The 15,834-nt window shown below is 49.0% G+C and overlaps 1 protein-coding gene across 2 annotated transcripts in view; it reads left to right on the forward strand.

The window, feature by feature from the left end:
• The window catches only part of LOC144170148 (protein 5NUC-like), an 84,024-nt gene that overhangs the window by 40,797 nt on the left and 27,393 nt on the right, over positions 1–15,834 (forward strand). For both annotated transcript variants that reach the window (XM_077699753.1, XM_077699752.1), the window contains exons 4-5: positions 8,765–8,950; positions 13,525–13,725. In XM_077699753.1, coding sequence (XP_077555879.1) covers positions 8,765–8,950; positions 13,525–13,725 — 387 coding nt within the window. The remainder of the gene's footprint in view (positions 1–8,764; positions 8,951–13,524; positions 13,726–15,834) is intronic.

Below are 15,834 nucleotides of genomic sequence, written 5' to 3' on the forward strand. Positions count from 1 at the left end.
GGGCAAGATGTGGGCCTCTTTCTTGTGAACTTCGAGAGAACCTGTGAAAAAGCGAAGCTTGGCCGTAGCACATGGGCTCGAAATTTGTTAAGTTTGCTGCCATGTGAAGCAGCGGATGTGATCGCGCGGCTTCCGGTGGAGGATGCGGACAATTACGACAAAGTGAAGGATAGCCTTCTAAAGAGGTTCCGACTTTCGTCAGATGCGTTCCGGCAGCGGTTTCGCAATCTGACAAAGAAGCAGGGCAGCACGTATTCAGAGTTTGCCTACGAGTTGAAGGTCAACTTGGTAGAATGGATGAAGGGAGCCAGCGCTTTTGGAAACTTCGAAAAGGCTCTTGAAGTAGTGGCTCTCGAACAGTTTTTTTCTAAGCTTTCAGAGCCAATGAAGCTCTGGATCCAGGATAGGGCCGGAGTAGTAACAGTGCAGGCAGCTGCCGACTTGGCTGATGAGTACGCGTCACGCCGGGGAGAAAGGGACGAGGTTGCTCCAGCAAAAGCGGGAGATAAAGGAAAACCTTGGACGGCGAAGCAGGGGGCTGGCGCAGGTATTACGGCACAGAAAAAGGCGGACTTCGCTGCAAGTAGTCAGGGATCACAAAACAAACAGGAGGGAAAGGCTTCGGATAGTTCTCCCAAAAAGAGTCCTTTTGACGCTAGGCAACCACCTACCTGCTACAAATGCAAGGAGGTCGGTCACATTGCCATAGGATGTCGTAGGCCCAGGCCAGCCCTTTCATATACTTGTGACTCTGCTACTAGCGAGGAGCTACTTAGTCCGTACCTTTTTAATCTAACCGTGAACGGAAAGCCATGCCGCGTCTTACGAGACAGTGGGGCAACCATTGATCTGGTGCACCCGGACTACGTGACACAAGCAGACTACAATGGCAAGTGCGCATGGATTAAGCCGGTTTTGGAAGATGGAAGCATTTGTCTCCCGGTAGCTCGAGTAGTCATCACTGGGCCGTTCGGAGAAGTAGAGACGGAAGCGGCGGTGTCAGACAAGCTGCCCTCGCAATACCCCTACTTGTTCTCGAATCGGACCGACCGCCTGCTTAGAGAGCAAGGGAAAAGTTTTCACGAGGGAACAGTCCAAGCCTTGACTAGAGCTAAAGCACGCGCGTTAGCAGCCGAACTAGAGCGCCAAGAACCGAGTTTCGCCGGGCGTACAGCAACACCAGCTGGAGTCGGCACAGCGGAGCCTACTATCCCGTCACCTGCTGAAAAAGAGAGAGAGGGATCAGAGGAGGAGACTAGCGCTGATATAGCTGAAAGGGAAACGGAAGAGGGGCTGCTCGTGTTGCCTGTATCAAAGTCACTAGGCAATGTACTGGGGAAAGTGACCAGAGACGAGCTTATCGTGCAGCAAAACAGCGATCCCAGCCTTAAGGAGATTTGGAACACCGTCAGGGAAGGGGTGGCGAGGAAGAATGTCAGTTTTCCCGTCAAAAATGGCATCTTGTACCGCCACTACCGGAATGCAAAAGGTCGCACGTTTGACCAGATTGTAGTGCCGGCTAAGTATCGGCATGACATTGTTGATCTCTGTCACGGAGTTGGTTGGTCGGGGCATTTAGGAGCTCGGAAGACCAAAGATAGGCTCCTAACGGAGTTTTATTGGCCAGGATGCTTCAAAGAAGTTGAGGATCACGTAAGAGCGTGTGACACCTGTCAGAGAGTGGGAAAACCGAACGAGAAGGGAAAGGCACCACTTAAGCTTGTTCCGCTCATTTCGGAGCCCTTTCGCCGGCTGGTAATAGACGTTGTGGGACCACTCCCAGCGACAAAGTCAGGCTACCGGTATTTGCTTACCGCCGTTTGTCCAGCAACCAAATTTCCAGAGGCGATCCCAATGAGGGAGCAAAGCTCAGTAGAAGTAGTCAACGCACTACTGTCTATTTTTTCGAGAGTGGGCTTTCCTCAGGAGATACAGTGCGACCAGGGTTCAGTATTTACCAGCGTTCTGACTACGGGCTTCCTCGAGAAGTGTGGGATGAAAATAATCCACAGCTCAGTTTACCACCCACAGTCCAACAGTGTAGAGCGGTGTCATTCCGTGATGAAGCGAATCCTGCGAGCCCTTATCTTCGAAAAGAAGTGTCAGTGGGATGCCTGTCTCCCAGCAATGCTGTTTGCGCTGAGATCGGTCACTCATGAAGCGACGGGTTTCAGCCCCGCGGAGCTGGTTTACGGAAGGACGCTCAGGTCTCCACTGCGACTTTTGCGCGAAACCTGGGAGTCGAAAGGTACCGACCCTACGGTGGTCGAGTACATTCTCGAATTGTTGGAAAGATTGCGTTGCGCTCGCGACATGGCCGAGGCGAACATGAGAGAGGCCCAAAGTAGAGCCAAGAGCTACTACGATCGAAACGCGAAACTGAGAGCTTATCAGGAAGGGGATCAGGTGATGGTCTTGCGCCCCTCGCGAGCAAATAAGCTGGAGGTTCAATGGGAAGGGCCTTTTCGGGTTGTGAAAAAGCTCTCGGACACAAATTATGCACTGGAACGGAAAGGAAGGCGCCGAGAGGTTGTAATTTATCACCACAATCTAATGAAGCGCTATGTGGGAGAAGTGCAGAAGGTGAACTTGGCTCTTAATAGCCCGGAGGAGCTAACGCCTGAAATTCCAGGCTTGGTTGAGGTTGGAAGATCAATGGAGGTTACCGACGTCATGAAAGCCGTGGCACCTACTGAGGGCTTGACTGAGACGCAGCAAGTCGACTTACGTAACTTGTTGTCAGAACACATCACAGTTTTCTCGGAAAGGCCAGGGCGAACTACGGTTATCACTCATGACATTGAACTAACTTCTGACACCACCGTGAAGTCGAGGCCGTACAGGTTAGCCCCGCGGCAGCAGGAGATCTTGAAAAAAGAAGTAGATCGAATGCTGGAGCTTAAGCTTATTGAACCATGCGAAAGCACCTGCACGTCCCCCATGATACTAGTAGAGGTTCCTGGCAAGGATCCACGACCTTGCGTGGATTATCGCAAACTTAACGCGATAACGAAGGACCAGACCTATCCTATACCCAACGTGGAGGAGCTGGTAGAAAAAGTGAGTGCTGCAAAATACGTCTCGACTTTGGACTTAGTAAGAGGCTATTGGCAAGTTCCAATGTCTGAACGAGCTAGTGAGTATGCAGCCTTTGTGGCACCGACGGGCACATTTCGGCCACTAGTTTTGAGTTTTGGTCTTAAGAACGCCCCATTTTGCTTTTCAAGGCTAATGAACCGAGTTCTGCAGGGGGCTGAAGGGTACGCTGTTCCCTACTTAGACGACATTGCTATTTACTCCAATACATGGGAAGATCACCTATACCACCTTAGCGATGTCCTTAGTCGTTTGACGCACGCTGGACTGACAGCGAAGCCGGCTAAGTGCCAGCTAGCTCGCGCCGAAGTACGGTACCTAGGGCACGTGGTAGGGCAGGGAAGGAGGCGACCTGACGAGTTGAAAGTAGAGGCGGTTAGTGAATTCCCGCAGCCAGAAACCAAGACTGCTATCCGCTCCTTTTTGGGACTGACGGGGTATTATCAGCGCTACATTCCTCAGTACTCGGAAGTAGCCGCTCCGTTAACGGATGCACTGCGCAAGAAGGCCCCAGAAAAGGTAGTTTGGAGCCCGGAAATGGAGGGGGCCTTCCAAGGCCTCAAAGCGGCTCTTGTTAGCTCACCCGTACTGCATGCACCGAACTATGATCGTCCCTTTATTGTGCAGTGCGATGCCAGCAATAGGGGCTTAGGAGTAATACTCTGCCAGGAGGATGAGAACGGGAACGAGCACCCAGTGCTGTACGCCAGCAGGAAACTCTCAGTTCGCGAGGAGGCCTACAGTGCGTCAGAAAAAGAATGTGCCTGCATTGTGTGGGCCACCCAAAAATTGGCCTGCTACCTTTACGGAACTTCTTTCGTCTTCGTCACTGACCACTGCCCACTGACGTGGCTGTCGCAAATGTCGGGAAAGAATCCGCGACTACTACGCTGGAGTCTTGCGCTTCAGGAGCTTAACTTCACTGTGAAGTATAAGAAGGGTTCCGCCAACGCCAATGTTGACACATTAAGCAGAGCCTTTTAGCTTTTTCGCTTTTGCTTTCTTTTGTTTTCAGTTGAGGAACGTTTTGAGTAATGATTTTGAGTAGTGTTTTAAGTAATTCAGTCTAAGTTTTTAGCTGTGAGCAAGAGTATTAGTGTGGTTGCCATATGTAAAAAAAAAAAAGCGTAGGTGCATTGTAGCACCTTTGAAAGAGCAGCCTGGTTGCCGAAAACTCATTGCCGGCGCTTGCTGGTTCGGGGAGGTTGGTCTTTGTGGTTTCAATGGTGCTGGAAGAATGCTGCTACTGTGATCTCTCCCGTCGAGCAGCTGATACTACACGACGTCCGAGATCTTCCCGTCGGCGGAGGAGCTGTTATGACTTACTGGCGCCATGTTTGCGCGGGTCAGTCACCCGCCGGTCGACCTCCCCACCGCTTGTCGACGGAAACGAAAGGACGCCGACAACGCGGCGGCGGCCACTGATTGACAGCGGCTTTTGAGCGGTGTTGAGTGTTGTTGCCCAAAAGGGATTAAGGAGCCGCCGCTCGTCCCCCGGCCTAAGCAACTGAACGCGTGTGCGCGTGAAAGCCCAGACGGCGACGACCGGACAATGGGACCCAGTGGCGGCGGCAGCACAGCGAAGAAGGCAGTGGCTATGGTCAAGCCATTAACCCGTCCCGGAGTGATTCCACGAACCTTGTTAATCTGTGCTGTTAGGCTCCCTGGGAACGCAGCGCGCGGCAGACACCAAAAGAATACGCGGCGCCGCGCGGGTCCTGACGAGTGGCAAGGGTGTGTGTGTGTGCGTGTGCTGTGCATCTGCCGACATACCTGAAAGGCGTGTCCCTACCCGAGGGCGGTGCTTCACAGCGAGGAACGTACACATCACCATTGGTCCGCATTGTTTTGTATGGGGATCCCTAACCTAGGGAACTAGGGATCGGGGGTCAACAAAAAGGGCGTGCTGCGGCCCGCCAAGATCTGTCTTCTGTCTTCATCTCGACAACTCACTGTAATAATGTAAATAAACCTGTTGAGTTTGCTCTAAGCTCTCCCCTAGTCCTGGCTCGACGGAGCGACGGCGACCGGCCCCGCTACCAGCAGACTGCGGTCGCTACAACTCGCAACAAGACACAACAGGGGTAGCAGCGAATGAGCGCAACCGGGTTTCGAAACGTGTTCGTCTGTAACTGCCTCCACGATACCGAGTACCTTTAAGGCCGCAGTGCGCGGCGGGATACTTTAGTCTTGCCAATATGTAATGATGTCTGATTTCTCTGTATGACACCATGCGATCTTTTTCCGATCTGACGAGGCGGGGTGAGGTGGGGTCGACGTCTTCCTGGTCGATTAAACCTCGGGCGGCGTCGTGGGCTTTCCCCGTTTCCTGCCAGACCCGAGTGTGCTGGTATCCACGTTATTTGAATTTTTCTTACTTTTTTCGCTTTCGTGAGTATGCTCGCGGCTCGAGGCAATACCCTTCATTTTGCAAAATTTCTGAATGCCGATTTCGAATCGTTAACAAATATTTTTGCGCTGGTGTTGGATGTGGCCATGGCAATGGCCACCTCCTCACCTTCTGTAGGTGGCACCGTAGCTAGCGAAACGGCAGTGAGTAATTGTCCCTGACGATCGACTATCGCTATACCGTCATGGCGCCGCTGGCACAATATTCGGCTGCATAAACGTAGGCCACGTAATGCAGCCGTAATAAACGTAGCCTTTCGTAATGGGCCGTTCTCTGTATCTGTGCCTATACCATTTTGTCGAGCGTGTAGTGAATGCCCAACGCTTCAAAACGATCGTTTGCAGTACTGAATCGAAGGCTGATTGCTTGTTTGAACGCCTTTTAACGATACCGTTGATTTTTATTTTCTCGTCCGCTTTGAAATTGAGAAAGGGAGTCACATAAGTAATTTTGCTTAGCACGAAGGACTGAATGAGTCGTATTCGGCTTTCTTTTTTCATGCCTCTGTGCCTGTTTGCTACCCGTGCAATCAATCGCGTGGTTAGTTGCGTGCTTTTCTCTAATTGTTTAATATTGTGGCCATTATCTTGAATTCTAAGGCCAAAGACTGTGATACTGGTCACTGTAAGAATGAGTTGGCTGCCCGTGTAGAGCTCGACGTTCGCTGTAGCAGGGTCCCGTTGGCGTCCTCTGCTAGTGGGTCTGTGTATCAAGAGTTCGGACGTTTACGGAGAGCACTCGAGGCCACGAGGTCGGACGTAACCGATTATTGCGTCTATTCCTCTTTGTAACGTGCCCTACACATGTCCGTCGCTGCCGCCAGCTACCCAGAGGGTCACGTCGTCGGCGTATAGGCTGCGATTTAGAGTGACTATCTCATTTAGTTTGTCGGGTATACAGTCCCGTCAAGGCGGCCTTAAATAGAAAGGGTGAAAGTACCGAGCCTTGCGGCGTCCCATGGCTTCCGATCTCAAATTGGCTCGATTCGATGTTTCCAATCAATAGGGATGCCGTTCTGTCAGAAATAAAATTGCTAATGTAATTGTGAACTTGTTTTCTGGTCCCGAGTCTCTCGAGGTCCTTGAGAATCGCCTCGTGACGGACGTTGTCGAACGCCTTGGTGAGATCAAAACAGAGAATCGCGCTGGTGTCGAGCGGGGAGCAGCCTTTACTATCGATTATCTGATGTTTGATGCGTAGCATGACTTCCTGGGTCGATAATTTCGCACGAAAAAACCTATCATGGTGGGAGGGAACCGGTCGTTTTCCTCCATGTAGACATTTATTCAACACCACATGCTCGAGAAGCTTATGAAGTTAAATATGTAGGCCTGAGGTTTTCAATTTGTAGCTGTTCTCAGGCTTCGGTATCATGCATGACTATTTTAGCCGTTTTCCATTGGTGTGCCATGCCGCTAAGCTCCCGACAATCGTTCAAATATTTGGTTAGTGCCTCGATAAATGCGTCGCCTAGATTTCGAATCATTTTATCCGTTAAGCCGTCCGGACAAGGTGCGGATTTAGTGCGTAAGTCGTGCATTGCAGCGCGAACCTCGAACGTGGTGATGGGGCGGTCTAGTTTTAGGTTGCCAATTCCCGCGTAGACTTTGAGCTTGACACGAAAATTTTACGTTCCATTTTTATTGCTTTCATCGATGCTTAATAGTCTGGCGAACCTGACACAGCACTTTAAATACTTCAGCGCGCGATAACTAATTGCATCGAACAGCCATAAAATTGTTTCACTTTCCCGCGCTTTCAGACCGAAAGGCGCATATGACAGAATCCCGGCATGACCTCACCGCTTTGCGCGGATGTCAAAACACTGCGCAGGCCGGTGGGGGCGTTGTTTCGACCGCGCCGCCGCCGTAGCTATGGTGGCTAGCTAGCCACCATAGCTGAATGGCTGAGCTGCCTGAAGGCGCTAGGCCTACCATTGCGGCGGACCGCTTTCAATAAAAGTGCTGATAGCGACTTCTGTTGCGATTCCGGGTTACATTCCCGTGTGTGGGTCTTTATTTTGGCCAACATTGCCTTTCTGGGCCACGGTTATGCCTGTAGCTCTGGCTACGTGCACCCGTTTGTGAATGCGCCGGCGCCCAGTCGCCGCTCTCGGAGCCACGCGCGTGAAGTCACGTCGCGAGTTTTTGACGAGCGCTGTCCGCGTCACTGCTTTTGACTACCACGGGATGATGTCACGCTGATGTCCATTTGCTGAGTGCCGCTCCGCGTGCCGTTCAGTCGGCGCGATAAATGAGATTTAATTAAAGTATGTTCTTCGCGTCGCAAGCCGCTCATATTTCAGGGTATTCTGTTGAGTAAAGGAAGCGAACTGTGCAATAATATTAACGCCAAAAATTGGTCTCAGTACCCCTTTAGGGTCCGTTCCAATGTACCTGTCCTTAGTTTCTGTATTTCGGCATCCGTACCTTTGTGCTCGTGCACTAGCCGGCCCACGTTTTGTCATTGTATTGTTTTGCTGTTGTCTGGGTGAATCCGGAAACATTTTATAGATTTCTATAAACAGTATTTAGACACAAAATCAAATACATCTATCTTTGGGCCTAAGGTGTGCTGTGGGATTTCTGGAAACGTGCCGAATGCTGATCTCGTCTTTTGACCATGTTAATGGCAGAATTTCTATAAAACTCGAGTTTAGTTTTTAGGCACACATGGGATTGTTAGACCCAAAAAACAATTTGTTAAGTTCATGGGTATACGTTTCATTATGGCTTTGTGAAAACGCGTTTAGTCTGGTTTATTCGTTTGACATCCTTAGTGGTTTCTCGACGAGGAAGAGGAGGCAAACATTTTACTCAGCCAAATTTTACTGGCGGGGAAATTGCAGGAGTGCAAATGTAGGAGAAGGTGGTAGGGGATATGGGGAGTTAAATAAGGTGTCGGTTTATAATCTGCACCCCGTTTAAGCCTTGGCAGTAGAGAGCGAGGAGTTTGTGGTGGATATTGAAGCGGCTGTGACGTCAGCGAGCAAGGAGGTCAACATACATGTGATGTGTAAAGAATGGAAGACAAGTGGAGATACCGGGTCGCTAGTCTTCGGATGGGAATCCCGGAAGATGAAAATGACTTAGTAGTGTCATTATAATTTAAAGGTCAAGCCAGAACCTTTCCTCAGTTCACATTGTTCAACTATATACACGCAGTCACTTAATATTAGGTTAAATCAAGAAAAAAAAAACGGTCAGTCTAGGCCCCACTCTTCAATTATTTAAAATGTTGCAACTTTTGCTATTTCAGGTAATGTTACTTTCAGAAACGACCTCGAAAGCATCAGGGAAGAGGCAGAGAAACTCTATGCACAAGGTGTTAAAGTTATCATCGCAGTGACGCACAGTGGCTATACCCGTGATATTGAAATTGCGAAGGAAGTGCCTCATGTGGACCTTGTTGTCGGAGGCCACACAAATACGTTTTTGTACACCGGTAAGCGCATGTTGCTTCGTTAAAAACTTTTTCTACTGACTAAGATTGTAAATGTTGACTTGGGAATGAGTGGTGGGAGAATGAAAACTAACTAGAAAGGCAAAAACAAGGCAAGATAGATTGATTTGATTTGATTGATTGTAGGTTTTAACGCGCCGACGCAACGCAGGCGATGAGGCGCGCCGTAGTGGAGGGCTCCGGATCAATTTTGACCACCTGGGGATCTTTAACGTGCGCCGCAATCTCGTACACACGGGCGTTTTTGCTTTTCGCCTCCATCAGAAAAGCGGCCGCCGCGGCCGGGAATCGAACCCGCGACCTCGTGTTCAGCAGCGCAACGCCTTAGCCACTGAGCCACCGCGGCGGGTAAGGCAAGATATAGGCATGAAAGTGAGGATTTCGTCTGCAAACGCAATATTACAAAGGTGGTCAAATTGAGTAGGACAAGCCTTCCTCTCGTACTCGGCATAAAGGGTCTGCCCAAAAAAATATTGCTATCCACTTAAAGATATCATTACTGAGAATTAACCAGCAGTCATGTATTTCTAAGTATGACATATCCACTTTGCAAGTAATGCTCGATGGTGTCTGTTAACAATGAACAGCTTGTGTGGGTGCTACAATTTTTTTAATTCACGACACTTTTAGCTTGATAGTCGACTCCCTAGAGACACGCCAAGAGATTTGCCAATTTCAATATAAGTGCAAAGATCACTTCGGCATGGCATTGGGGTTCAGTAATTAAGCCATTACATGGTGCACATAAATCGAACTTACCACCAGTAAAGCACAGTTTTTATGACCAACGTTAAACTTTTTCAATACATTCGGCGTGAGATACCGCCAGAAATACGAATGAAGTCATGTGTATAACAAATGTGAATACGCACATCCTGGTTGTCACGTGATGATGGCGAGGTGTCTAGACCACCTTACTGAGATGGACGCAGGAAAGCCGTTGACGAGTTTAACAAAACACACATTTAATGCACACTTGAAAAAAAAGAAACCCTAAAGCAAACCACTCAAGAAATCAATGCCACAAAACCAATAACCAACAAACACCTAACGAGATATCCCAAAATACAATTCACACCGAGAGCCAAAAAGTCTCCACAATAAAGTTTATACACAATTTGTTCAAATACACTTATTAATTACCCATAACACCGTCCTAAGTGAAGTCTCCACCCCAACTACTCTTTAGTTGTGTCCTAAGACATGTGTCCCTAATGGACTGGCCTACCCCGGTCGTCGGCACTGATGTGTCGTACCCTTGCGTGTCCGCGACCCGGTGGTAGCCGTCGTCTCTTGTAAGGATGCCGGCGTCGCTCCGCTCGGTCGTCGTGCAGGCAGCGTTGGCATCGCGCGTCCCAACGTAGTTCCTTGGTGGCTACCCCCGTGGTAGCCGCTGCCGCTGGAGGTCCTAGGTAGGTCCCGGGACGAACGTAGCCCTTGAAGGCCGTCGAAGCGAACGTAGACGGAGCGTGGACGCTGGCCGCAGGTGCCCGACCGCCGCCGCTGGGGCCACGAAGACGCAGGTTCGTGGTGCGACTATAAAATGCCGCAGCCGATTGCGAGGTCAGCCCGCTCCTGCCCAGGCTTGGTAGGCATAGTCGGAGGCTTGGCCGCGGCCCCCCAGCTCGTTCCTTGAAGCTCACGTGCTCCTTCCGCCTCCATGGTTTCTTGCCTCCCCATTTATCTTCGTGCTACCTACCCGCGTTTAACACCTCTGCTCGTGTTCTTGCGTAGCACTGGCCTGGAACAAGTGCTGTGATGAACTTAACTTCCAAACTCTGTGTATGTGCTTGAACACTTGTGTGCATTACCTCGTTATTTATTTATTTATTTATTTATTTATTTATTCATTTATTCATTCATCTATTTATTTATTTATTTATTTATTTATTTATTTATTTATTTATTTATTTATTTATTTATTTATTTATTTATTTATTTATTTATTTATTTATTTCGGTTCACAGACTCTCATGTTTTCGTTCCCTCATATGGCGTAGCATGCTAAGCGATATGGCTCGGCTAACCTCGCTTTTACCATTAAATGCATTCTCTCTCTCTCTCACCTCTGGCCTCTATCGAGGCACACTCTGATTGGCTGTCGTCCTTTTCTTGACTATATTAATGCGTAGCATTCTTTGCCGAGTACCCCCCAGCCAGGACCGTGTAACGCCGTCCATTTCTACAAAAATGCAGATATCGCGTAAGTTCCACGTGTAATCGCTATAATAGCGCAAATGGAGATAACTCGTCACCCGAAATTTTGAAAAAATAAAAAATAACAAAAAATGTAAAAAAAATACAGAAAATTGCGAAACGTGTAACGCCCTACATTTCCACAATAAAGCAGATTTCGCGAAAGTTCCGCATGTAGTCATTATAATAGCGTAAATGGACATAATTGGAAGAACGAAATTTTAACAAACTAAAAAAAAAAATAAGAAAAATATCAAATAATTACGGAAAATGGCGAACTGTGTAACACCCTGCATTTTCACAATAATGGAGAGTTCGAGAAAGTTGCAAATGCAATCGTTGTAATAACGTAAATGGAGATAATTGGTCGAACGAAATTTTGAAAAACTGAAAAATAAGAAACATATTTGGTGACCCTGCCGTTTGGCTCCTGCGCGGTGTTCTCGGATTGGCTTTCGCGTGCGCTACCATGCATATTCGGCCGTGGTGCCTCGGTGTTTCGGCGCGGCATCCGTAGATTGGTGCGGTCTTGTCACGCACTTCAAATTCCCATTTCTCTGTTCTTTTTTTTTTTTCCTTTTCGCGGGGTTCGATGAATCCTCTCTCTGGGGGTGCCCTTGACACATGACACTGGTCACGATCATCAGTTACGGATACAGGGGTATTAGTTCAACAAAACAACAGTCATTTAAAAGTTACCTTTGTAAACCCTTAGATACACAAAACTAGATTTACTGAAAATTGGCCATCCTCTGACTGCTTTCGACGAGAATGAATGTCCCTCCCGCCGTAAGCATGTGGGAAGCGTAGCTCCTTACCCACGCGACTAACGCAAGCGACAACAGGCGCATAGACTGATAGCACAGCATACTTGTGCTGGGTAAGTATGCATATTGTGCCGGTTAACCATTGAGGTATGTAAAGCTGCATATTTGGCTGTAGTAGTCGTAGCAGGAAACTTTAATGAGCCATAAAGTAGGAGTGGTTCCCTAGTCCGGGAATCCAAGTGATGACCGGGTGACCGATGCCCTAGATGCCAGTAGTTGCTGGACGTCCAGCTGGTCGCTGGTAATCAGGTTCTCCCACAGCTCATGGAGGGGGAGGGGGAAGGAGAGGGTGGGAGGTCGGGGTTATGCGCACACTCTAATATAATCTGTACTAGTGTGCCAGGCTTAGAGCAAAAAGTGCATTAGGCGGGAAATTGGGTGGGAAAGCGAATTGGTTGGACGAAGGTGCCCGTTTGGATGCGGATAAGAGTCGTTTTATCTGATTTGGACAGCTTAGAGTGAGGTTGAGGGAATTATTGCCCATCGAGTCGAAAGTACTGTGTAATTTCTAGAAATGTGACCAATGGTGTGTAATCCGCTTGTACTCCTGGCACCTGGAAGGAGAGGGCGCAGAATCTCTGAAGGGCAAAATTATTGTAACACTCAGGATGCCGTTTAGGCTGAGCAAAAAGAAAGAGAGGGTTGGTCCCCGAAGTGAACCTGCATTCCGCGTGAGTTACCTTGCCCTAATTTGTGACGTCATAATTTATCTATTCTCTTATTGTTTATCTAATCGCGTATTTTATCATTTGTCTGATTTTTTCTCGTATTTTTAGTCCACTACACAGCTGACCCCATTCTCAGCGGTTTGCCAACTTTATCGCCGAGCTTCACGCACCTGCGTGGCAAATTTTCACGTTTAGGGCATAGAGGCTCACGCGTAATACTGTAACGCGTTCTATGCAGGTGCATGCGAGCAGTAACATGCACAGAACAGCACGTAACCCCAGAAGTGTACTGGCCAGCGCTGAGGCTGGAGCCAGATACCTATTCGGTCAACTGTGCTCTTGTCTGTGGTGTAAACACTAGTGATTCAATGTCAATCTTCAAAGTCTACACCACGCCTGGAAAAGCAAAAGCAGGCATAGACACCTTCATGTATAGGAACTTTACGCTATTGAGGCAAGTACGAAACACGCCAGTGGATGTCTTCGGCGACTTTAACGTTGGCATATTTGTAATTTCAGAGCGCGAAAAAAGACACGGACCACCAAGGCGGGGGCAAGGGCTAGCCATAATCCTCGTCTTGTTTGTCCGCATTTTCTGGTACTGGGCTGGAATTATACATAAGGAATACCAGATAGTACGAACCCAAACCCTTCTCTAAGGTTGAAATTGCGAAACAGGACAAAAACGGTATCTTGCTGTTTAACTGCTAGGTCAGAAAAAACTGCAGTTCCCGCCTTATTTTGTGGGATTATGCATTTTAAATATCAAATCTTCGTCAAGTTTTAATCAGTAATTTGGTGTTATTATTACACTCTGCAAGCTTGGATCCTGTGGATAAACAATATGGTCGATTGGGTATTTCAGGATCAGGCTATCCCCCAGAAAACAAGCCCGAGGGGGATTACCCGACAGTGGTGAACAAAACCGGCGGTGGTGTTGGCCTTGTGGTTCAGGATTACTGGTTCGGAAAGTTTCTCGGCTTTCTTCAAGTTGGCTTCGACAAAGAGGGCAAGCCGGTCAGCTGGAACGGAGATCCCATTCTCATAAACGCTTCAGACCCCGAAGGTAAGGAGGACAAAATTCAGAGATTGATTGATTGATTGATAAATCTTCATTTGCGAGCCTGAGGCGCAGATGTTAGGGCGCCTGCCTGGTGGAGGGCTTCCTTAGTCCAGGATACCCTGGCTGCGGCTGGCTGTCCGGGCCCTCGTCACCAGGTCTTACTGGATCCTGAGGTCCGGGCTAGTCAGGCAAGCCATCCACTGCTCATAGGATGGGGTGGGGTTGGGAGGGAGGTGCGGGGTTCTTTGACACTGCCATACCTGATGATATAGGGTGCCAGGAGAAGGACAGAAATTACAGGTGGCGGGGTATTGAATGGCGTGAAGAAGGGTGCTGTGGGGATATGTATTTGTCTGAAGTCTTCTCGGGGTGGTGGCTTCATCTCTGGATAGTCTTGGGTGCGGTTCCGGGTATTTTCTTCGGTCGAGACGGTAGTGGGCTAAAATTTCGGCGTAATTCGGGAGCGGGTCCATTTTGGGGGCAAAAAGCGAAGTTGTTCCCTCTTCGGTAATGGCCCGGTGTATATGCGCGCGGGCAGCGGCATGTGCCGCCTCATTACCTTGGAGGAATTCATGTCCAGGTACCCAGACGAGGTGTACCTCGGGGAGTCGGAGGATGCTCTTGAGGATGTTAAGCGCTGTGTTGGAAATGCGTCCCCGTAGGTAATTACGGCAAGCTGCCTGGGAGTCTGTCAGCACTGTGATGGCGTCGTCACCCGTCGTGGCGGCTAGGGCAATTGCAACTTCCTCGGCAGCCTCTGCAGATGTTGTGCGGACTGTGAGAGCGGTCATTTCATGCCCTGCTGCATTTGTTACACACACAGCATGGGCTGGCCGATGCGGATACGGGGACGCGTCAGTGTATCGTGCAATTGGGCTATTACCGTATTTAGCGCGCATAGCTTGCACTCTAGCGATGCGTCGAGCCTTATTGTGAACCGGATCCATGTTTCTCGGAATCCGGGCTACACGAATGGCTTCTCGTACGTGCAGTGGTATTCGCTCTTTGTGCTCTTGAAGGGGGGGTTTCGAATAGCCTAACCTTCTCAGCATGGCCCGTCCGGTCGGTGTTAGTTTTAGGCGTTCTAACTGGGAGATGTGATGCGCCTCTTGTATATCTTCCCAGGTGTTATGGATTCCTAGACGCAACAAATTCTTGGTTGATGTCTTTGGAGGTCGTTGCAATTCAGAGAACATTTTGGTTCGTATCTAAATGTGAGTTTCTTAACAGATGTAGTGGATCAGGCCAGTTGGCATGCAACTTTTCAATGTGCTCTGTGCTGTGATAGACAAGCCACGAAAAAAGAAGACACACTACCGCTCGTATGAGAAATTTGAAATCAGAACAGTGTGTTTTGGCGATGTACACTGCTTTTTTCGAACTGCTTACAAAACAATTCATAATTTATGTGTGATTTCATCACGCTCTTCTTTGGTTTCACGCTTTTTGTCCTTCACATTTGCTATAATAATGCAAGAGCATCACTCATGCAACACGTGGGTCACCTAGCGGGAAAGACGCCGGCCCCAGGTCCCCGTAGCCAAGACCTGTAAGCAAGGAAGGAAGCAAGGACAGATGTAGAAGGAAGGCAGGAAAGTTAACCTTGCTAGAGCCTAGTTTGTTATCGTGCACGTGGGAAAGGGAAAATAGGCAAAAAAGAGAAAGGAAAGAATGAAGAAAAGTTGGAGCAGACATGTATGCCTAGCGCCGAAGCACTGACACTGATTGACACTGGAGGCTTTCAGTCTGGTGTTTAAGTTCGTCGCCCGTAGAAAGCGTAAAAGTTCCTTAGTCGCCTTCTGAGCGGATGACCGAGAAGGCCAGTGGCACAGAATCTTCTCCTCCGAAAATGGGAGCCGAGAGTCCAGGTTCCTCAGTGCGGACGACAGTTTCTTTCTTTCAGGCGAGTAGCGTGGGCACTCGCATAAAACGGGGCGTATAGTCTCCGGCGTGCCGCACGTTTCGCACTGCTCACTTGCTGCCATTCCTATTATGTATGAATGTGCATTTGTGAAAGCCACCCCCAGCCAGAGACGGCAAAGAAGAGCTGCGTCAGACCGTGGGAGGCTTAGTGGAAGGGGACGTTGCAGGTGCGGGTGAAGGGCACCAATG

The sequence above is a fragment of the Haemaphysalis longicornis genome, unplaced genomic scaffold, assembly GCF_048455015.1.
Source record: "Haemaphysalis longicornis isolate Haplotype H1 unplaced genomic scaffold, Haemaphysalis longicornis Haplotype H1 scaffold_2, whole genome shotgun sequence".
Lineage (NCBI taxonomy): Eukaryota > Metazoa > Arthropoda > Arachnida > Ixodida > Ixodidae > Haemaphysalis > Haemaphysalis longicornis.